We start from the raw sequence: 25967 nt of genomic DNA on the forward strand, positions 1-25967 counted from the left end.
AAGTATGCAGTCTGTTGGGGATGAGAGAGCTCGGGAAGTGAGTCAGTTTGTTGTTCGCTGATGATACAGCACTGGTGGCTGACTCATGTGAGAAACTGCAGAAGCTGGTGACTGAGTTTGGTAAAGTGTGTGAAAGAAGAAAGTTAAGAGTAAATGTGAATAAGAGCAAGGTTATGAGGTACAGTAGGGTTGAGGGTCAAGTCAATTGGGAGGTAAGTTTGAATGGAGAAAAACTGGAGGAAGTAAAGTGTTTTAGATATCTGGGAGTGGATCTGGCAGCGGATGGAACCATGTAAGTGGAAGTGAATCATACGGTGGGGGAGGGGGCGAGAATCCTGGGAGCCTTGAAGAATGTTTGTAAGTCGAGAACATTATCTCGGAAAACAAAAATGGGTATGTTTGAAGGAATAGTGGTTCCAACAATGGTATATGGTTGCGAGGCGTGGGCTATGGATAGAGTTGTGCGTAGGAGGGTGGATGTGCTGGAAAGGAGATGTTTGAGGACAGTATGTGGTGTGAGGTGGTTTGATCAACTAAGTAATGTAAGGGTAAGAGAGATGTGTGGAAATAAAAAGAGTGTGGTTGAGGGAGCAGAAGAGTGTGTTTTGAAATGGTTTGGTCACATGGAGAGAATGAGTGAGGAAAGATTGACCAAGAGGATATATGTGTCAGAGGTGGAGGGAACGAGGAGAAGTGGGAGACCAAATTGGAGGTGGAAAGATGGAGTGAAAAAGATTTTGAGTGATCAGGGCCTGAACATGCAGGAGGGTGAAAGGCGTGCAAGGAATAGAGTGAATCGGAACGATGTGGTATACCGGGGTCGACGTGCTGTCAATGGATTTAACCAGGGCATGTGAAGCGTCTGGGGTAAACCATGGAAAGTTGTGTGGGGCCTGGATGTGGAAAGGGAACTGTGGTTTCGGTGCATTATTACATGACAGCTAGAGACTGAGTGTGAACGAATGGGGCCTTTGGTGTCTTTTCCTAGCGCTACCTCGCACACAAGAGAGGGGAGGGGGTTGTTATTCCATGTGTGGCGAGGTGGCAATGGGAACAAATAAAGGCAGACAGTATGAATTATGCACATGTGTATATATGTATATGTCTGTGTGTGTATAAATATGTGTACATTGAGATGTATAGGTATGTATATTTGCGTGTGTGGACGTGTATGTATATACATGTGTATGTGGGCGGGTTGGGCCATTCTTTCGTCTGTTTCCTTGCGCTACCTCGCAAACGCAGGAGACAACGACAAAGCAAAATAAATATAAATAAAAAAAAATATATATATATTTTCCCCTTGGGAGAGGGGAGAAAGAATACTTCCCACGTATTCCCTGCGTGTTGTAGAAGGCGACTAAAAGGGGAGGGAGCGGGGGGCTGGAAATCCTCCCCTCTCGTTTTTTTTTAATTTTCCAAAAGAAGGAACAGAGAAGGGGGCCAGGTGAGGGTATTCCCACAAAGGCCCAGTCCTCTGTTCTTAACGCTACCTCGCTAATGCGGGAAATGGCGAATAGTTTGAAAGAAAAGAAAAAGAAAATATATATATATATATATATATATATATATATATATATATATATATATATATATATATATATATATATATATATATATATAAATATATATATATATATATATATATATATATATATATATATATATATATATATATATATATATATATATATATATATTTTTTTTTTTTTATACTTTGTCGGTCTCCCGCGTTTGCGAGGTAGCGCAAGGAAACAGACGAAAGAAATGGCCCAACCCACCCCCATACACATGTATATACATACGTCCACACACGCAAATATACATACCTACACAGCTTTCCATGGTTTACCCCAGACGCTTCACATGCCTTGATTCAATCCACTGACAGCACGTCAACCCCGGTATACCACATCGCTCCAATTCACTCTATTCCTTGCCCTCCTTTCAACCTCCTGCATGTTCAGGCCCTGATCACACAAAATCTTTTTCACTCCATCTTTCCACCTCCAATTTGGTCTCCCTCTTCTCCTTGCTCCCTCCACCTCCGACACATATATCCTCTTGGTCAATCTTTCCTCACTCATCCTCTCCATGTGCCCAAACCACTTCAAAACACCCTCTTCTGCTCTCTCAACCACGCTCTTTTTATTTCCACACATCTCTCTTACCCTTACGTTACTCACTCGATCAAACCACCTCACACCACACATTGTCCTCAAACATCTCATTTCCAGCACATCCATCCTCCTTCGCACAACTCTATCCATAGCCCACGCCTCGCAACCATACAACATTGTTGGAACCACTATTCCTTCAAACATACCTATTTTTGCTTTCCGAGATAATGTTCTCGACTTCCACACATTCTTCAAGGCCCCCAGAATATTCGCCTCCTCCCCCACCCTATGATCCACTTCCGCTTCCATGGTTCCATCCACTGCCAGATCCACTCCCAGATATCTAAAACACTTCACTTCCTCCAGTTTTTCTCCATTCAAACTCACCTCCCAATTGACTTGACCCTCAACCCTACTGTACCTAATAACCTTGCTCTTATTCACATTTACTCTTAACTTTCTTCTTCCACACACTTTACCAAACTCAGTCACCAGCTTCTGCAGTTTCTCACATGAATCAGCCACCAGCGCTGTATCATCAGCGAACAACAACTGACTCACTTCCCAAGCTCTCTCATCCCCAACAGACTTCATACTTGCCCCTCTTTCCAAAACTCTTGCATTTACCTCCTTAACAACCCCATCCATAAACAAGTTAAACAACCATGGAGACATCACACACCCCTGCCGCAAACCTACATTCACTGAGAACCAATCACTTTCCTCTCTTCCTACACGTACACGTGCCTTACATCCTCGATAAAAACTTTTCACTGCTTCTAACAACTTTCCTCCCACACCATATATTCTTAATACCTTCCACAGAGCATCTCTATCAACTCTATCATATGCCTTCTCCAGATCCATAAATGCTACATACAAATCCATTTGCTTTTCTAAGTATTTCTCACATACATTCTTCAAAGCAAACACCTGATCCACACATCCTCTACCACTTCTGAAACCACACTGCTCTTCCCCAATCTGATGCTCTGTACATGCCTTCACCCTCTCAATCAATACCCTCCCATATAATTTACCAGGAATACTCAACAAACTTATACCTCTGTAATTTGAGCACTCACTCTTATCCCCTTTGCCTTTGTACAATGGCACTATGCACGCATTCCGCCAATACTCAGGCACCTCACCATGAGTCATACATACATTAAATAACCTTACCAACCAGTCAACAATACAGTCACCCCCTTTTTTTAATAAATTCCACTGCAATATCATCCAAACCTGCTGCCTTGCCGGCTTTCATCTTCCACAAAGCTTTCACTACCTCTTCTCTGTTTACCAAATCATATATGTATATTTAATATATGTATATTTAATATATATGTATATATATACCCTAGCCTAAGTCAGGTACCCAATTTATCAACCAACCCTTAGGGGAGGATGAACAGCTGGGTTGACCGTGGACCAACTGGCGCAACCAGGATTCGAACCTATGCACTCAACCTCGGGCAGCCTGTGAATGTGTAATGGTTAGCAACGCTAACTGCTACACCATGGAGTTCATCTTTTATTTTGGTGCTCAAGGTATCCATTATACACAAGTTAATGGCGTATTGCCATGCCCTTGGTGCTAGGCATGGTCTCTTGCTGCATGAATCCATTGCACATTGTTATGAAAAATATATCAATTTAGCTTGTTCATTCTTATGATTGTAAGTATAAAGTTTTAGGCTTTAGATCCTTTTTGCCATTTTTTGTACCACAGTATTTTTCCTATCTATAGCATCGGTTTCATGCAAGATTGCTTAGAAATGATAGGGTGAGGTATCAGATGAGGAATCATAAAGGTCAGTATAGAATGGAGGAAAGATGACAGAAGATAATGTAGATAATGTGCACCATGTCAGCATACTGTATGACTCCACTGCACATTAGGTTTCCAAGAAAAACATTATTTTACACAGTATATTTTCTGTTTTGGAAACTCCAAACATAACACAAAATTATGTGAGCTAGAATTCCCATATTTCAAGATTAAGTAGGTTTGAGGCCTATACCTTTGAGATAGGTACACTCAGGCTGTTGCACTGCCATTTACACATCTGCACAGTAGTCACACTCCTTCCATTAGGTTGATTGCACACAAATTGACTGCTTGGAGTATGTCCTACAGTTTTTGGCTTTGTTGACAGAGTAAATTTGAAAGGTATCGTTGTCTTTTGAATTCTTTTAACAAACAGCATATATATTCTCTGTATTCTTGGGAGAATTTTTAGGGTGCATTGACAGAGCTTTGGTGAGTGGTAAATAGTTAGTAGAGTGTGTGGGAAACACTCATGATAGAACACTTGTGAATCATACATATTGTTTCGAATTCAAATATAATATATTCGGACAAGGTCGCCAGTAACATATATTTGTTACGAGTAATCTATTGGTCCTCGTCTTCCTGCAAGGATGCTAGCTTCGTTACGTTTCACAACGGGATAACACGATCAGAAGTTATGGGATTGAATTAAAAGACCAGCACTACATTAACTCTACTTATAATGAAAGAATGCAGGTGTTCAAAGACAAACACATAAATCAGGCATTTAACATTTAACACTAGTTAACATTCCAGGTAAGATTTCAAGCCAGGAGGTCTCTTTCCTCTATAACAATTTGTTCGATAACATTACACTTAGATCTGACATGACACAGTAAACAACATCGTTACACTTAGCTACCTATCGTGACACAGTAGTAACATCTTACAAACTGGGGCAGCGGTGGCTACAGGGTTCGAGACAGGGAAAGCTCACATTACCTTTGCTGGCGGGCTCGAGTCTGCTGAAGGAATCGAGTCCCAGACGATCGTCTGAGCCTTTTAACTGAAGGACCAGCAGGGTAAGAACAGCTAGCCATGCCTCGACCCACCTTGTTACCCTATAGTGCCACCCTTGATTGGTCATGGGCCTAAGGCCCACTGAGGATTGGAGGATGGTGGCTCCAAGTGCCACTCCTACTTGGCTGGAGGGCCACTGGTACGTCGGTGATTGGAGAAGGTGTCATCCGTGAACCAGCTGACTGGCTGAGAGGGGGTTAGGTTCGTCCCACATCTGCCTGGATGTCCCACCTTCAAGTCCTGACAGCGACGACACTGTATGGGAGGCCGTAGGTTGACCCCCAATTTGACCTAGTGCCCTGGGTCAGGAGGCCCGAGCGTCGAGTGGGGCTGGATTGATGGCCCGGCGTGGCCATCTGGTTTCCTTCTCGAAGGTATGAAGAAGGCCTCAGAAATTAATGGGTTTGGCTATGGGAGTGAAATCCGACCCAATAATGGAGCGAAGGCCTTGGCCCTCGCCCTGACATGGAATAGCTCTTACACTATACACAGAGATACACACATACTTATTCATATACGAACATGTGGGCACCCACGTGTCATAACAATATGAATGTGTGACCTTAAGGAAAGTAAAGGTTATAGCATTAGAGACTAATGTCTCATGTACGTTACTGTCGTGAAATTTTAAAAGGTAGACATTGTTAAGAGTGAGGATTTAAGATATGTGAAGAAATAGGAAGGCACATAGATCAGTCTTGTAACATGGAATGTCTGTGGAAGGTGTATGGTTGATGAAAAATTGCTGATGTCTTTATACACACATAAAGCCAATGAAGTGGGAACATAATATGATTTACCACAGGAGATAAGATCTATTCATGTGTAAAGTTCATTCTAAAAAAAAGGAATTTATTGAAAATATTGACATCTATAAATGATATAGTATCTGTAGTATCTATAAATGATGTAATACTTCAATTTTTTCTTAAGAAATATGTATATTTCTCTGTTCTTAAATTTATCATTCATGCATCCTGTTAATCTTAGAATCCATAATTTGTTGAAGTTACCAATTATTACACACCAAGTTAAACTTTAATTTCATGATTGGCTCCTGTAGAAATATTTTTGATATTAACAGGTGGACTGTTGCATGAGTTAAGTAATGAAGGTGCCCGCCAGCAATTTGAAGTTTTCCTAGAGGAGCATATCCTACCTCTCATGGTTTTTGCTGCACAACGTGGAGACCGTGAATGCCACATTGTCATACTTCTGGATGATGACACTGTAGAGTGGGATGATGACTATCCTCCACAAATGGGAGAAGAATACAGTCAAAGTTAGTACTAATGCTAGAATGCACTTCATAGTTCCTTTCAGATTTTAGGTAATTTATTAGGACATCTCTCGTCTCTTTTTTTTCTAATGAATTAAATTCTCAATTGGATAGTGAACTGTTTTAATAAAGAGTTTACTCAGTCAACATTATGATTTTTGTTCACATCACTCCTTTCTTGTGATCACATTTCATATAGCAATTTATGAGATCCTCTCGGTACAGGATCTTGGACTTCAATGGATCTTGGGATCAGCCAATAAAAATTTGATTTCTGAATGTATATTTTACATTGTACATAATTGCTGTTTCCTGTGTCAGCAAGGTAGCACCAGGAAACAGACGAAGAATGGCCCATCCACTCATATGCACACACACACACACACACACACACACACACACACACACACACACACACACACACACACACACACACACACACACACACACATATATATATTATTATTATTATTATTATTATTATTATTATTATTATTTTGCTTTGTCGCTGTCTCCTGTGTTTGCGAGGTAGTGCAAGGAAACAGACAAAAGAAATGGCCCAACCCACCCCCATACACATGTATATACATACACGTCCACACACGCCAATATACATACCTATACATCTCAATGTACACATATATATATACACCCACAGACACATACATATATACCCATGCACACAATTCACACTGTCTGCTTTTATTCATTCCCATCGCCACCTCGCCATACATGGAATACCATCCCCCTCCCCCTTCATGTGTGCGAGGTAGCGCTAGGAAAAGACAACAAGGCTCCATTCGTTCACACTCAGTTTCTAGCTGTCATGTAATAATGCACCGAAACCACAGCTCCCTTTCCACATCCAGGCCCCACACAACTTTCCATGGATTACCCCAGACACTTCACATGCCCTGATTCAATCCGCTGACAGCACGTCAACCCCGGTATACCACATCGATCCAATTCACTCTATTCCTGGCATGCCTTTCACCCTCCTCCATGTTCAGGCCCCGATCACTCAAAATCTTTTTCACTCCATCTTTCCACCTCCAATTTGGTCTCCCACTTCTCCTCGTTCCCTCCACCTCCGACACATATATCCTCTTGGTCAATCTTTCCTCACTCATTCTCTCCATGTGCCCAAACCATTTCAAAACACCCTCTTCTGCTCTCTCAACCACGCTCTTTTTATTTCCACACATCTCTCTTACCCTTACATTACTTACTCGATCAAACCACCTCACACCACACATTGTCCTCAAACATCTCATTTCCAGCACATCCACCCTCGTGCGCACAACTCTATCCATAGCCCACGCCTCGCAACCATACAACATTGTTGGAACCACTATTCCTTCAAACGTACCCATTTTTGCTTTGCGAGATAATGTTCTCGACTTCCAAACATTTTTCAAGGCTCCCAGGATTTTCGCCCCCTCCCCCACCCTATGATTCACTTCCGCTTACATGGTTCCATCCACTGCCAGATCCACTCCCAGATATCTAAAACACTTTACTTCCTCCAATTTTTCTCCATTCAAACTTACCTCCCAATTGACTTGACCCTCAACCTTACTGTACCTAATAACCTTGCTCTTATTCACATTTACTCTTAACTCTCTTCTTTCACACACTTTACCAAACTCAGTCACCAGCTTCTGCAGTTTCTCACATGAATCAGCCACCAGTGCTGTATCATCAGCGAACAACAACTGACTCACTTCCAAGCTCTCTCATCCACAACAGACTTCATACTGGCCCCTCTTTCCAAAACTCTTGCATTCACCTCCCTGACAACCCCATCCATAAACAAATTAAACAACCATGGAGACATCACACACCCCTGCCGCAAACCTACATTCACTGAGAACCAATCACTTTCCTCTCTTCCTACACGTACACATGCCTTACATCCTCGATAAAAACTTTTCACTGCTTCTAACAACTTGCCTCCCACACCATATATTCTTAATACCTTCCACAGAGCATCTCTATCAACTCTATCATATGCCATCTCCAGATCCATAAATGCTACATACAAATCCATTTGCTTTTCTAAGTATTTCTCACATACATTCTTCAAAGCAAACACCTGATCCACACATCCTCTACCACTTCTGAAATCACACTGCTCTTCCCCAATCTGATGCTCTGTACATGCCTTCACCCTCTCAATCAATATCCTCCCATATAATTTACCAGGAATACTCAACAAACTTATACCTCTGTAATTTGAGCACTCACTCTTATCCCCTTTGCCTTTGTACAATGGCACTATGCATGCATCCTGCCAATCCTCAGGCACCTCACCATGAGTCATACATACATTAAATAACCTTACCAACCAGTCAACAATACAGTCACCCCCTTTTTTAAGAGATTCCACTGCAATACCATCCAAACCTGCTGCCTTGCTGGCTTTCATCTTCCGCAAAGCTTTTACTACCTCTTCTCTGTTTACCAAATCATTTTCCCTAACCCTCTCACTTTGCACACCACCTCGACCAAAACACCCTATATCTGCCACTCTATCATCAAACACATTCAACAAACCTTCAAAATACTCACTCCATCTCCTTCTCACATCACCACTACTTGTTATCACCACCCCATTAGCGCCCTTCACTGGAGTTCCCATTTGCTCCCTTGTCTTACGCACTTTATTTACCTCCTTTCAGAACATCTTTTTATTCTCCCTAAAATTTAATGATACTCTCTCACCCCAACTCTCATTTGCCCTCTTTTTCAACTCTTGCACCTTTCTCTTGACCTTCTGTCTCTTTCTTTTATACATCTCCCACTCAATTGCATTTTTTCCCTGCAAAAATCGTCCAAATGCCTCTCTTCTCTTTCACTAATAATCTTACTTCCTCATCCCACCACTCACTACCCTTTCTAATCAACCCAACTCCCACGCTTCTCATGCCACAAGCATCTTTTGCACACTCCATCACTGATTCCCTAAATACATCCCATTCCTCCCCCACTCCCCTTACTTCCATTGTTCTCACCTTTTTCCATTCCATATATATTTTCCATTTTTCATATATATATATATATATATATATATATATATATATATATATATATATATATATATATATATATATATATATGAATGTAGGTTTGCGGCAGGGGTGTGTGATGTCTCCATGGTTGTTTAATTTGTTTATGGATCTGGTTGTTAGGGAGGTGAATGCAAGAGTTTTGGAAAGAGGGGCAAGTATGAAGTCTGTTGTGGATGAGAGAGCTTGGGAAGTGAGTCAGTTGTTGTTCGCTGATGATACAGTGCTGGTGGCTGATTCATGTGAGAAACTGCAGAAGCTGGTGACTGAGTTTGGTAAAGTGTGTGAAAGAAGAAAGTTAAGAGTAAATGTGAATAAGAGCAAGGTTATTAGGTACAGTAGGGTTGAGAGTCAAGTCAATTGGGAGGTAAGTTTGAATGGAGAAAAACTGGAGGAAGTAAAGTGTTTTAGATATCTGAGAGTGGATCTGGCAGCGGATGGAACCATGGAAGCGGAAGTGGATCATAGGGTGGGGGAGGGGGAAAAATCCTGGGAGCCTTGAAGAATGTGTGGAAGTCAAGAACATTATCTTGGAAAGCAAAAATGGGTATGTTTGAAGGAATAGTGGTTCCAACAATGTTGTATGGTTGAGAGGCGTGGGCTATGGATAGAGTTGTGCGCAGGAGGATGGATGTGCTGGAAATGAGATGTTTGAGGACAATGTGTGGTGTGAGGTGGTTTGATCGAGTAAGTAACGTAAGGGTAAGAGAGATGTGTGGAAATAAAAAGAGCGTGGTTGAGAGAGCAGAAGAGGGTGTTTTGAAATGGTTTGGGCACATGGAGAGAATGAGTGAGGAAAGATTGACCAAGAGGATATATGTGTCGGAGGTGGAGGGAACGAGGAGAAGTGGGAGACCAAATTGGAGGTGGAAAGATGGAGTGGAAAAGATTTTGTGTGATCGGGGCCTGAACATGGAGGAGGGTGAAAGGCGGGCAAGGAATAGAGTGAATTGGATCGATGTGGTATACCGGGGTTGACGTGCTGTCAGTGGATTGAATCAGGGCATATGAAGCGTCTAGGGTAAATCATGGAAAGCTGTGTAGGTATGTATATTTGCGTGTGTGGACGTATGTATATACATGTATATGGGGGTGGGTTGGGCCATTTCTTTCGTCTGTTTCCTTGCGCTACCTCGCAAACGCGGGAGACAGTGACAAAGCAAAAAAATATATATATATATATATATATGTATATATATATATATATATATATATATATATATATATATATATATATATATATATATGAGGGAGCGGGTGGCTGGAAATCCTCCCCTCTCGTTTTTTTTTTTTTTTTTTTTTTTTTTTTTTTTTTTTTTCCCAAAAGAAGGAACAGAGAGGGGGGCCAGGTGAGGATTTTCCCTCTGAGGCCCGGTCCTCTGTTCTTGGCGCTACCTCGCAAATGCGGGAAATGGCGAATCGTATGAAAAAAAAAAAAAAAAAAATGTATATATATATATATATATATATATATATATATATATATATATATATATATATATATATATATATATATATTTTTTTGCTTTGTCGCAAAGCAAAAAATATATATATATATATATATATATATATATATATATATATATATATATATATATATATATATATTTTTTTTTTTTTTTTTTTTTTTTTTTTATACTTTGTCGCTGTCTCCCGCGTTTGCGAGGTAGCGCAAGGAAACAGACGAAAGAAATGGCCCAACCCCCCCCCCCCCATACACATGTACATACACACGTCCAGACACGCAAATATACATACCTACACAGCTTTCCATGGTTTACCCCAGACGCTTCACATGCCTTGCTTCAATCCACTGACAGCACGTCAACCCCTGTATACCACATGACTCCAATTCACTCTATTCCTTGCCCTCCTTTCACCCTCCTGCATGTTCAGGCCCCGATCACACAAAATCTTTTTCACTCCATCTTTCCACCTCCAATTTGGTCTCCCTCTTCTCCTCGTTCCCTCCACCTCCGACACATATATCCTCTTGGTCAATCTTTCCTCACTCATTCTCTCCATGTGCCCAAACCATTTCAAAACACCCTCTTCTGCTCTTTCAACCACGCTCTTTTTATTTCCACACATCTCTCTTACCCTTACGTTACTTACTCGATCAAACCACCTCACACCACACATTGTCCTCAAACATCTCATTTCCAGCACATCCATCCTCCTGCGCACAACTCTATCCATAGCCCACGCCTCGCAACCATACAACATTGTTGGAACCACTATTCCTTCAAACATACCCATTTTTGCTTTCCAAGATAATGTTCTCGACTTCCACACATTCTTCAAGGCTCCCAGGATTTTTCCCCCTCCCCCACCCTATGATCCACTTCCGCTTCCATGGTTCCATCCGCTGCCAGATCCACTCCCAGATATCTAAAACACTTTACTTCCTCCAGTTTTTCTCCATTCAAACTTACCTCCCAATTGACTTGACCCTCAACCCTACTGTACCTAATAACCTTGCTCTTATTCACATTTACTCTTAACTTTCTTCTTTCACACACTTTACCAAACTCAGTCACCAGCTTCTGCAGTTTCTCACATGAATCAGCCACCAGCACTGTATCATCAGCGAACAACAACTGACACACTTCCCAAGCTCTCTCATCCCCAACAGACTTCATACTTGCCCCTCTTTCCAAAACTCTTGCATTCACCTCCCTAACAATCCCATCCATAAACAAATTAAACAACCATGGAGACATCACACACCCCTGCCGCAAACCTACATTCACTGAGAACCAATCACTTTCCTCTCTTCCTACACGTACACATGCCTTACATCCTCGATAAAAACTTTTCACTGCTTCTAACAACTTGCCTCCCACACCATATATTCTTAAAACCTTCCACAGAGTATCCCTATCAACTCTATCATATATATATATATATATATATATATATATATATATATATATATATATATATATATATATATATATATATATATTTTTTTTTTTTTTTTTTTTTTTTTTTTTTTTCCTAAAGGAAGGAACAGAGAAGGGGGCTGGATGAGGATGTTTCCTCAGAGGCCCAGTCCTCTGTTTTTAACGCTACCTCGCTGACGCGGGAAATGGCGAATAGTATGAAAGAAAGAAAAGAATATATATATATATATATATATATATATATATATATATATATATATGGTAGCGTTGAGAACAGAGGACTGGGCCCTTGAGGGAATATCCTCACCTGGGCCCCTTCTCTGTTCCCTCTTTTGGAAAATTAAAAAAAAAGTGAGAGGGGAGGATTTCCAGCCCCCCGCTCCCTCCCCTTTTAGTCGCCTATATATATATATATATATATATATATATATATATATATATATATATATATATATATATATATATATGCTTTCATAATACTTTCACTCCAAACTTGGATGATACTGAGCAAAATGTTAATGATTATACATAGATATACTTTCACTTTATCCCTTGAGATATGGGAGAAAAAATACTTCCCATGTATCTTCTGCTTGTTGTTGAAGGTGACTAAGAGGGACGAGAAATCTTTCCTTCCTGTATTATCACTTTCTAAAGATAGGAACTAAGCAAGGATTTTTCTTCCGAGGCTCTGTCATCTGTCCCTCATTCTACCTCTAAAGCAGGAAAAGGTGATAGGTACAAAGTAGAGAATATAATTGTTTATCCTATTTTGTCACTTCTTGAAGTTAACAAGTGTATGAAAAGTATTCATTGTGAAGTATGCAGTTAAAGCATTGATCTCCAGAGACTGTAGAAAGAGGCTGAAAATCTTGTACCAGTTTGGTTTACTGCACTGTATTTTTTTCCACTTGAGATATTTTGTCACCATCTATGTCTGTATGATAATTTAATGTCCTGAATATTTTCTTATGTTGTCATATGATTTTTCCTGCAGCTGTTTGCTCAACAGCAATGTACCGATTCTTCAAATACATAGAAAACCGTGATGTAGCTAAACAGGTGCTGAAAGAGCGAGGCCTCAAGAAGATTCGTTTAGGTATTGAAGGGTACCCAACATATAAGGAAAAGATTAAAAAAAGGCCAGGTAACTATATCATGGATGATCTTTTGTCAAAGGATAAGTGATAGTTGATTAGAAATATTTTTCTTGCTGTATATTGTTGATAAACTTCAGATAATTTATTCATGTACCAGTGTTATTGCTTGATAATATTTTCTGAAAACAGAAAAAACTCTTGTTACTTAATTGTAAATACTCTTATATTATTAGAATAAAGGTTTATCATACCCCCTTTGAAAGTATTCAGTTACCTGCATATTTTACAGAAAATCAGAAATTATGCTTAGATGTAATTAAGTTAATGTTCTGTATTCTAATAAACTGTTATTTACAGGTGGTCGTGCAGAGGTTATATACAATTATGTGCAGCGACCATTTATTCGTATGTCTTGGGAGAAGGAAGAGGCCAAGAGTCGACATGTGGATTTTCAGGTACATTAAGATAACTGTTTTTCATCTACAGTGAAACTTGTGTAATCACTAGCAACTAAGGGACTGAGGCCAAATGGTCTCTCTACTCAAGCACTCCACAATTGATCATTCTGTCTTTTACAAAAACAGGTTCTTGTGAAGTTTCATTAGATTAGATACAAGAGAGGAAAGAAAGAGCCTTTCACCATTCCTGGACTGAAGTTGGAACTTTATTGTAGTAGAAAGCCTTGATGTCAAAGTTATTTCTTCCACAAAAGGATATCTTGATTCTAGGGTTCTGCTTGTGGTAGAGAATTGCTTTTAATCCTTCAGAATCTACTTTTTCATATCATGATGGTTACACTGTTTTAAGTTTTACGACTGTTTGGACAATTCATTAAAAACCTTGAGATTTTCCTTAGATTTTTGTGTTTATATGCTTGTTATGTTACTTAATGATACTTAAAAGTGTATCAAGTTCTTGAGAAACACAATATCAGATGACTGTCTTACTATTCTAAAAGTGACACTAGGATGATTACTTCAATCCTTAGCATGAATTGTAAAATAACACTTTTAAAGTGTGCAAGAAGCTCGCATGTAGTAGTATTTGATCTGACACTGAAATGTGGATGTGAAATGCAAGTGTATATAGGTATAGTCAAGACAGGTTAAATAGGAGCATTAGAGATGGATAACTTCCATAATATGGTTAAGATTTGGACAACCATTAGAAGGAACAATTAAGGTATGACAAGGTTATGAAGTGTGAAGAAGTCATTAGAATGGCAGATTGATGAAAGTTTTTTAGAATGATATGCTTATGTAGAATGTATGACAAATGTTATGTTGGTCAAGAAGGCATATAACAGTACAGTAAAAGATATAAGGAGAGGTAGACTGCTGGAGAGATGGATAGATGTAGTAATATGATTTATAAGTCCTAGAGATATTACAGATGAAGATGATAGAGGAATGATGAGAGATTGGATGCAACAGAGTTATTTTGTGTATGGAAATGATGTGACAGGAGATGTTTCTTTTGCTCAAAGAATCAACTTCACTGATAAAGAAAAGACAAGAGACACTTTTATAACTTTAAAACTTGATCTGCTTATCCTATGCCACAATGTTCATTCAGTTTCCCTCTTCTATAGGTATTTCTTGGGTTTTTCCTCTCAAGAGCTGGCTATTTGTGTTCCCCACCACTAGCTACACCACACAATACTAAGCAGGCTGCCATATGATTGTTACATGATTAGTGTGTGGCCGTTGGCAACTCAAGGGTGGGCTGTTCTGATAACTGTTTCTTTCCCTACACCTTGAAGCTTTGGAACCTTCTACCCTTTCATGTCTTTCCCAATAACTGTGCCCTGGCATATTTTAAAAGACAGGTTTTTCGTTTCCTCCAAAATATGTAGATACTTCCCTTTGTCTCTTCTTTTTCTCTTTCATAATTCTCACTATATTTCAATTAAGTTCCAGCCTTAATGTGGACTCTTGTCTATCGCTAGAGACTCCAACAAAGAAGAAAAAATGGGAGCCCATGTTTCACTTGAACACACTGGGAATGGGTTGAGTATATGTTTAAGTGATGTTTAGAAGTTGTGTGTACCCAATCCACCACATTAGATTGAGAGTATAGTTATGGTAATAGATAGTTTTCAGCTGAACTAGCTGTTGATTAGAGCCATTTATACTTGAGATTGATATTGAAATTCGATAAAAGTTTTAAGTAAATTGATGCATTTTCATGGTCCCCCTCAAGAGATGAGTTGATTGATTGTCACCATAAGTGTTTGAATTTACTTGAAACTTTTTTGTAACTTTAGCAGGTGTTCTGATTGGGTTTATTGGAGTGGTATAACAGAGAGAGATGCATGGAAACATGTTAAACAACAGTGCTTTATTAGGTTGGATATACAAGGTAAGGTAACAGAGGGCAATGAGCTGTTGGAGGTCCTGGTTTATGGTGTGCAGGCAAAGTGTCAAGGCCACAAGGAGGCTGCTATCAACAAAGAAAACACTATGTGGCCTTTCAGAGGCAGCGTCCAGGTAGATGTCAAAGTGCTAGTAGGTGACCTTGTGTGTCTTTAGGCACCAGTTACACCGGTTACCTCACTGTAATGATACTCAGGTATTTAAGAGGCAGTGATGTCAGGTCTGTGGTAGACTTGAAGTGAAGTCTGTAAGAAAGGGTCATGTCATCTCTGTTTACAGCAACAGATTTTGACCTGCTATTGCCGACATCAAGTGTTAGTGTCAGGGATTAATACTGCAGGTGCAGGTGTGTAGGATGGGCCACCAAACACATTTTTCTAAGGATTTTTTGGTCAAGTGAGGCCAGAGGCTGTCTCCTGCTACCCAGTTGTGGCATCATCATTAAAGTGACAATCGTGGGGTGACCTAGGAAGCGCTACATGAAAATAAGTCCCCAGCTAAAAGCATCTTAGTGTGTAGCTAGTTGTGCAGAAGACAAGAAAGGATAACTTAAGAAAGTGGCATTTTGCAGTTCTTACCCTCCATTAAAAGCTGAATGTGTATTCGTTCATCGTTTATTTCTATGATGGCACCCTTTGAAAGTTACGTATCAATGTCTTATATGTTTCCTAGGTGTGAAATGAGTTTTTATATAAAGTGCCGTGAAATACTAAAAACAATCCTTGAAAAGGCTAATGGCAGTAGAAAAAAAATATTGTGGTATTTTAGAATATAAAATGACAAACAAAAATTATAGAAAAAGTGCTCCTCATGGTTAGTTTCCTTAGCCCAGGAATTAGTGCATGTATCTATGTATGTAGTGCATGTATTAGTGTATGTATGTGAGAAATACTTAGGAAAACAGATGGATTTGTATGTAGCATTTATGGACCTGGAGAAGGCATATGATAAGGTTAATAGAGATGCTTTGTGGAAGGTATTAAGAGTATATGGTGTGGGAGGTAAGTTGGTAGAAGTAGTGAAAAGTTTATACCAAGGATGTAAGACATGTTTACAAATAGGAAGAGAGGAAAGTGATTGGTTCCCAGAGAATGTCGGTTTGCAGCAGGGGTGCGTGATGTCTCCATGGTTGTTTAATTTGTTTTTGGATGGGGTAGTTGGGAGGTGAATGCAAGAGTTTTGTCGAGATGGACAAGTATGCAGTCTGTTGTAGATGAGAGAGCTTAGGAAGTGAGTCAGTTGTTGTTCACTGATGATACAGCGCTGGTGGCTGATTCGGGTGAGAAACTGCAGAAGTTGGTGATTGAGTTTGGTAAAGTGTGTGAAAGAAGAAAGCTGAGATTAAATGTGAATAAGAGCAAGGTTATTAGGTACAGTAGGGTTGAGGGTCAAGTCAATTGGGAGGTGAGTTTGAATGGAGAAAAACTGGAGGAAGTGAAGTGTTTTAGATATCTGGGAGTGGATCTGGCAGTGGATGGAACCATGGAAGCGGAAGTGGATCATAGGGTGGGGGAGGGGGCGAAAATTTTGGGAGCCTTGAAAAATGTGTGGAAGTCGAGAACATTATCCCGGAAAGCAAAAATGGGTATGTTTGAAGGAATAGTGGTTCCAACAATGTTGTATGGTTGCGAGGCGTGGGCTATGGATAGAGTTGTTCGCAGGAGGATGGATGTGCTGGAAATGAGATGTTTGAGGACAATGTGTGGTGTGAGGTGGTTTGATCGAGTAAGTAACGTAAGGGTAAGAGAGATGTGTGGAAATAAAAAGAGCGTGGTTGAGAGAGCAGAAGAGGGTGTTTTGAAATGGTTTGGGCACATGGAGAGAATGAGTGAGGAAAGATTGACCAAGAGGATATATGTGTCGGAGGTGGAGGGAACGAGGAGAAGAGGGAGACCAAATTGGAGGTGGAAAGATGGAGTGAAAAGGATTTTGTGCGATCGGGGCCTGAACATGCAGGAGGGTGAAAGGAGGGCAAGGAATAGAGTGAATTGGAGCGATGTGGTATACAGGGGTTGACGTGCTGTCAGTGGATTGAATCAGGGCATGTGAAGCGTCCGGGGTAAACCATGGAAAGCTGTGTAGGTATGTATATTTGCGTGTGTGGACGTGTGTATGTACATGTGTATGGGGGGGGGGTTGGGCCATTTCTTTCGTCTGTTTCCTTGCGCTACCTCGCAAACGCGGGAGACAGCGACGAGGTATAAAAAAAAAAAAAAAAAAAAAAGAGCAAGGTTATTAGGTTCAGTAGGGTTGAGGGACAAGTTAATTGGGAGGTAAGTTTGAATGGAGAAAAACTGGTTTAAGTGAAGTGTTTTAGGTATCTGGGAGTGGATTTAGCAGCAGATGGAATCATGGAAGCAGAAGTGAGTTACAGGGTGGGAGATGGGGCGAAGGTTCTGGGAGCATTGAAGAATGTGTGGAAGACGAGAATATTATCTAGGAGAGCAAAAATGGGTATGTTTGAAGGAATAGTGGTTCCAACAATGTTATGTGGTTGTGAGGCATGGGCTATAGATAGGGTTGTGCGGAAGAGGGTGGATGTGTTGGAAATGAAATGTTGAGGACAGTATGTGGTGTGAGGTGGTTTGATCAAGTGAGTAATGAAATAAAGAGAGTGTGGTTGAGAGAGCAGAAGAGGGTGTTTTGAAATGGTTTGGTCACATGGAGAGAATGAGTGAGGAAAGATTGACAAAGAGGATATATGTGTCAGAGGTGGAGGAAACAAGGAGAAGCAGGAGACCAAATTGGAGGTGGAAGGATGGAATGAAAAATATTTTGAGCGATTAGGGCTTGAACATACAGGAGGGTGAAAGGCGTGCAAGGAATAGAGTGAATTGGAATGATGTGGTATACTAGGGTGGACGTGCTGTCATTAGATTGAACCAGGGCATGTGAAGCGTCTGGGGTAAACCATGGAGAGTTTTGTGGGGCCTGGATGTGGAAAGGGAGCTGTAGTTTCGGTGCATTACACATGACAGCTGGAGACTGAGTGTGAATGAATGTTGTCTTTTTTGTCTTTTCCTCGTGCTGCTTCGCAGGGTTGGGTGTGGGGGGATGCTATTTCATGTGTGTCAGGTGGCGACAGGAATGGATGAAGGCATCAAGTATGAATATGTATATATCTGTGTATGAATATGTTGAAATGTATAGGTATGTATATGTGCATGTGTGGGCATTTATGTATATACATGAGTATGTGGGTGGGTTGGGCCATTCTTTCGTTTGTTTCCTTGTGCTACCACGCTAATGCGGGAGACGGCAATTAAGTATAAAATGAAAAAAAAGAAATCTGCAGCACATAGTGCTTTAAGTTTTGGAGGTTATGTCACAGTTCCGGAGCCCAATGATGTATATGGGAAGAAATTGAAGCCAAAGGTATTTTAGTATTTTAAGTTTCATATACGCTTGATGAGATGTAAGAAAAAATGTAAAAACATTGTTTATAGAGAGTTGTAAAGTCATAGAATGGTTGTATATTACTTCTCGTTCTCAGTATTATTAAAGCTGTTAGTGTTTTCAATAAATTAATTACTTTATGGTCATATCTATGCTTGATATATTCTACATTAGAAACAGGAATAAGAAGGAGGACTTGTAACCCTGACCATGCCAGGAAAGCTTGAATTAGACACTCGTACAGAAATACAAAATATAACCGAATGTACCCTCCAGGAACCAGTAATTGGCCCCGTCACAGATGTCCAGTCAGTCGTTGCCATTCCATAGGCAATCTCCATTTATGAAGTTTGTCTTAGTGTTTGAAATGTTAAGTTAGGGCAGCCTCCATTTGATGGATGCTGAAGTACTCATCAATGTGTATCTGCATATGAAGTTGAATGGCTATACATCCATCAGTCTATTCTGTCTGTCTGCATCTCTAATGCCTGTTCCCTTTGGGAACTCCCTCAAGGGGATGGCCACAGCAAAAGGGCGTCCATAACTTTTGAACTCCAGTGTCACTCAATAGCCTTTAGTGTCGTACCCTTGACAGGCCAATGCCAGTAGTGCAGTGTTTTCAGAGGCTTCCACCTGATTTTTCTACAAACTGCTTTTACTTGTGTCAGCCTAATATTCCTATTTATTTATTTTTTATATTTTGTCACTGTCTCCCACGTTAGCAAGGTAGCACAAGGAAACAGACAAAAGAATGGCCCAATCCACCCACATACACATGCATATACATACACATCCTCACATGCACTTCTACATACCTATACATTTCAATGTATACTTATATGTACACACACAGACATATACATATATACACATGTACATAATTCATACTTTTTTTTTTTTTTTTTTTTTTTTTTATACTTTGTCGCTGTCTCCCGCGTTTGCGAGGTAGCGCAAGGAAACAGACGAAAGAAATGGCCCAACCCCCCCCCCATACACATGTATATACATACGTCCACACACGCAAATATACATACCTACACAGCTTTCCATGGTTTACCCCAGACGCTTCACATGCCCTGATTCAATCCACTGACAGCACGTCAACCCCGGTATACCACATCGCTCCAATTCACTCTATTCCTTGCCCTCCTTTCACCCTCCTGCATGTTCAGGCCCCGATCACACAAAATCTTTTTCACTCCATCTTTCCACCTCCAATTTGGTCTCCCTCTTCTCCTCGTTCCCTCCACCTCCGACACATATATCCTCTTGGTCAATCTTTCCTCACTCATTCTCTCCATGTGCCCAAACCACTTCAAAACACCCTCTTCTGCTCTCACAACCACGCTCTTTTTATTTCCACACATCTCTCTTACCCTTACGTTACTCACTCGATCAAACCACCTCACACCACACATTGTCCTCAAACATCTCATTTCCAGCACATCCATCCTCCTGCGCACAACTCTATCCATAGCCCACGCCTCGCAACCATACAACATTGTTGGAACCACTATTCCTTCAAACATACCCATTTTTGCTTTCCGAGATAATGTTCTCGACTTCCACACATTCTTCAAGGCCCCCAGAATTTTCGCCCCCTCCCCCACCCTATGATCCACTTCCGCTTCCATGGTTCCATCCGCTGCCAGATCCACTCCCAGATATCTAAAACACTTCACTTCCTCCAGTTTTTCTCCATTCAAACTCACCTCCCAATTGACTTGACCTTCAACCCTACTGTACCTAATAACCTTGCTCTTATTCACATTTACTCTTAACTTTCTTCTTCTACACACTTTACCAAACTCAGGCACCAGCTTCTGCAGTTTCTCACATGAATCAGCCACCAGCGCTGTATCATCAGCGAACAACAACTGACTCACTTCCCAAGCTCTCTCATCCCCAACAGACTTCATACTTGCCCCTCTTTCCAAAACTCTTGCATTTACCTCCCTAACAACCCCATCCATAAACAAATTAAACAACCATGGAGACATCACACACCCCTGCCGCAAACCTACATTCACTGAGAACCAATCACTTTCCTCTCTTCCTACACGTACACATGCCTTACATCCTCGATAAAAACTTTTCACTGCTTCTAACAACTTTCCTCCCACACCATATATTCTTAATACCTTCCACAGAGCATCTCTATCAACTCTATCATATGCCTTCTCCAGATCCATAAATGCTACATACAAATCCATATGCTTTTCTAAGTATTTCTCACATACATTCTTCAAAGCAAACACCTGATCCACACATCCTCTACCACTTCTGAAACCACACTGCTCTTCCCCAATCTGGTGCTCTGTACATGCTTTCACCCTCTCAATCAATACCCTCCCATATAATTTACCAGGAATACTCAACAAACTTATACCTCTGTAATTTGAGCACTCACTCTTATCCCCTTTGCCTTTGTATAATGGCACTATGCACGCATTCCGCCAATCCTCAGGCACCTCACCATGAGTCATACATACATTAAATAACCTTACCAACCAGTCAACAATACAGTCACCCCCTTTTTTAATAAATTCCACTGCAGTACCATCCAAACCTGCTGCCTTGCCGGCTTTCATCTTCCGCAAAGCTTTCACTACCTCTCCTCTGTTTACCAAATCATTTTCCCTAACCCTCTCACTTTGCACACCACCTCGACCAAAACACCCTATATCTGCCACTCTATCATCAAACACATTCAACAAACCTTCAAAATACTCACTCCATCTCCTTCTCACATCACCACTACTTGTTATCACCTCCCCATTTGCGCCCTTCACTGAAGTTCCCATTTGCTCCCTTGTCTTACGCACTTTATTTACCTCCTTCCAGAACATCTTTTTATTCTCCCTAAAATTTAATGATACTCTCTCACCCCAACTCTCATTTGCCCTCTTTTTCACCTCTTGCACCTTTCTCTTGACCTCCTGTCTCTTTCTTTTATACATCTCCCACTCAATTGCATTTTTTCCCTGCAAAAATCGTCCAAATGCCTCTCTCTTCTCTTTCACTAATACTCTTACTTCTTCATCCCACCACTCACTACCCTTTCTAATCAACCCACCTCCCACTCTTCTCATGCCACAAGCATCTTTTGCGCAATCCATCACTGATTCCCTAAATACATCCCATTCCTCCCCCACTCCCCTTGCTTCCATTGTTCTCACCTTTTTTCATTCTGTACTCAGTCTCTCCTGGTACTTCCTCACACAGGTCTCCTTCTCAAGCTCACTTACTCTCACCACCCTCTTCACCCCAACATTCACTCTTCTTTTCTGAAAACCCATACAGATCTTCACATTAGCCTCCACAAGATAATGATCAGACATCCCTCCAGTTGCACCTCTCAGCACATTAACATCCAAAAGTCTCTCTTTCGCACGCCTGTCAATTAACACGTAATCCAATAACGCTCTCTGGCCATCTCTCCTACTTACATAAGTATACTTATGTATATCTCGCTTTTTAAACCAGGTATTCCCAATCATCAGTCCTTTTTCAGCACATAAATCTACAAGCTCTTCACCATTTCCATTTACAACACTGAACACCCCATGTATACCAATTATTCCCTCAACTGCCACATTACTCACCTTTGCATTCAAATCACCCATCACTATAACCTGGTCTCGTGCATCAAAACCACTAACACACTCATTCAGCTGCTCCCAAAACACTTGCCTCTCTTGATCTTTCTTCTCATGCCCAGGTGCATATGCACCAATAATCACCCACCTCTCTCCATCAACTTTCAGTTTTACCCATATCAATCGAGAATTTACTTTCTTACACTCTATCACATACTCCCACAACTCCTGTTTCAGGAGTATTGCTGCCTTTATTCATTCCCGTTGCCACCCCGCCACACATGAAATGACACTCCCCTCCCCCAGCTCACGTGCAAGGTAGCACGAGGAAAAGACAACAAAGTCCACATTCGTTCACATTCAGTCTCTAGCTGTCATGTATGATGCACCGAAACCACACCTCCCTTTCCACATCCAGGCCTCACAAAAGTTTAAATGGTTTACCCCAGATGCTTCACATGCCCTAGTTCAATCCATTGACAGCACCTCGACCCCGGTATACCACATCGTTCCAATTCACTCTATTCCTTGCATGCCTTTCACCCTCCTGCATGTTCAGGCCCCAATTACCCAAAATCTTTTTCACTCCATCCTTCCACCTCCAATTTGGTCTCCCACTTCTCCTCATTCCCTCCACCCCTGACACATATATTCTCTTTGTCAATCTTTCCTCACTCATTCTCTCCATGTGACCAAACCATTTCAACACACCCACTTCTGCTCTCTCAACCACACTCTTTTTATTACCACACATCTCTCTTACCCTCTCATTACTTAATCAAACCAACTCATGCCACATATTGTCCTCAAACATCTCATTTCCAACACATCCCTCCTCCAAACAACCCTATCTATAGCCCATGCCTCGCAAACATTTAACATTGTTGGAACCACTATTCCTTCAAACATACCCATTTTTGCTTTCCAAGATAATGTTCTTGCTTTCCATACATTCTTCAACACTTCCAGAACCTTCGCCCCCTCCCCCACCCTTTGACTCACTTCCACTTCCATGGTTCCATCTGCTGCCAAATCCACTCCCAGATATCTAAAACACTTCACTTCCTCCAGTTTTTCTCCATTCAAACTTACCTCCCAATTGACTTGTCCCTCAATCCTACTGTACCTAATAACCTTGCTCTTATTCACATTTACTCTCAGCTTTCTTCTTTCACACCCTTTACCAAACTCAGTCACCAGTTTCTGCAGTTTCTCACCCAAATCAGCCACCAGCGCTGTATCATCAGTGAACAACAACTGACTCACTTCCCAAGCCCTCTCATCCACAGCAGGCTGCATACTTGCCCCTCTCTCCAAAACTCTTGCATTCACCTCCCTAACCAACCCACCCATAAGCAAATTAAACAACCATGGAGATATCACGCACCCCTGCCACAAAGCGACATTCACTGGGAACCAATCACTTTCCTCTCTTCCTACTTGTGCACATGACTTACATCCTCGATAAAAAATTTTCACTGCTTCTAGCAACTTACCTCCCACACCGTATTCTCTTAATTCCTTCCACAGAGCATATCTATCAACTCTATCAAATGCCTTCTCCAGATCCATAAATGCTACATACAAATCCATATGTTTTTCTAAGAATTTTTCTCATACATTCTTCAAAGCAAAGACCTGATCCACACATTCTCTACCACTTCTGAAAGCACACTGCTCTTTCCCAATCTGATGCTCTGTACATGCCTTCACCCTCTCATTCAGTACCCTCCCATATAATTTCCCAGGAATACTCAACAAACTTATACCTCTGTAATTTGAACACTCATCTTTATCCCCTTTGCCTTTGTATAATGGCACTATGCATGCATTCCGCCAATCCTCAGGCACGTCACCATGAGCCATACATACATTGAATATCCTCACCAACCAGTCAACAACACAGTCACCCACTTTTTTAACAAATTCCACTGCATTGCCCTCCAAACCCGCCTCCTTGCCGGCTTTCATCTTCTGCAAAGCTTTCACTACCTCTTCTCTATTTACCACACCATTCTCTCTGACCCCTCTCACTTCGCACACCACTTTGACCAAAACACCATATATCTGCCACTCTATCATCCCACCTTCAACAGACCTTCAAATACTCACTCATTCTCCTCACATCACTCCTACTTGTTATTACCTCCCCATTAGCCCCCTTCACCGATGTTCCCATTTGTTCTCTTGTCTTATGCTCTTTATTTACCGCCTTCCAAAACATCTTTTTATTCTCACTAAAATTTAATGATACTCTCTAACCCCAACTCTCATTTGCCTCTTTTTCACCTCTAGCACCTTTCTCTAGACTTCTTGCCTGTTTCTTCTATACACCTCCCAGTCGTTTGCACTATTTCCTTGCAAAAATTGTCCAAATGCCCCTCTCTTCTCTTTTACTTATAATCTTACTTCTTCATCCCCCACTTACTACCCTTTCTAATCTGCCCACCTCCTACACTTTCATGCCACAAGCATCTTTTACACAAGCCATCACTGCTTCCCTAAATACGTTCCATTCCTCCCCCACTCCCCTTACATCCTTTGCTCTCACTGTTTTCCATTCTGTACTCAGTCTCTCCTGGTACCTCCTCACACAAGTCTCCTTCCCAAGCTCGCTCACTCTCACCACTGTCTTCACCGCAACATTTTCTCTTCTTTTCTGAAAACCTCTACAAATCTTCACCTTCGCCTCTTCAAGTTAATGATCAGGCAACCCTCCTGTTGCACTTCTCAGCACATTAACATCCAAAAGTCTCTCTCACGCACTTTTCAATTAACATATAATATTCCTACCTAATGTTATAACCTGCTACTTCTACTTAATACTCCAACCTACTTCATCTACCTGATGTTTCTACCTAAAGCTCCTGTCTAACATTCTTACATCAAATAGTGACATGACTGAATTCAGAGCTAAAAGTTAATTAAGATGTGGACATTTATGACAAGGGTAGTAGAATAGTTCTTCCTATGCTTTATATAGGCAAACTAACAAGATGTGGACATGCAGTGCATGTGTACATGGATGTAGATACTTTGGATCATGAAATAGGTCTTCATTTACTTTCATTACCTTTACCACCAACTACAGTGCCACCACCAGCTGTAATTCTGTTTATACACAGGTTTCTTTACTTTCTCTAAACATCACATTTAACCCAGGTGTGATGTCCATCCTTGACAGAATGTTCTTATCTGTGATGAGGGACAGAAAGTATCTCACTGCTAGAGAATTATTTACATTTTCAACTTTGTCCATAGGGACCATAT

At 40.9% G+C, this 25967-nt stretch overlaps 1 protein-coding gene across 4 annotated transcripts in view; it reads left to right on the forward strand.

The window, feature by feature from the left end:
- mri (BTB/POZ domain-containing protein mrityu) overlaps positions 1-25967 on the forward strand; it is a 550707-nt gene that overhangs the window by 324589 nt on the left and 200151 nt on the right. For all 4 annotated transcript variants that reach the window (XM_071664898.1, XM_071664899.1, XM_071664897.1 and 1 more), the window contains 3 exons: positions 6059-6256; positions 13225-13374; positions 13685-13782. In XM_071664898.1, coding sequence (XP_071520999.1) covers positions 6059-6256; positions 13225-13374; positions 13685-13782 — 446 coding nt within the window. The remainder of the gene's footprint in view (positions 1-6058; positions 6257-13224; positions 13375-13684; positions 13783-25967) is intronic.

The sequence above is a fragment of the Panulirus ornatus genome, chromosome 9 (assembly GCF_036320965.1).
Source record: "Panulirus ornatus isolate Po-2019 chromosome 9, ASM3632096v1, whole genome shotgun sequence".
In the NCBI taxonomy this organism is placed as follows: Eukaryota; Metazoa; Arthropoda; class Malacostraca; order Decapoda; family Palinuridae; genus Panulirus; species Panulirus ornatus.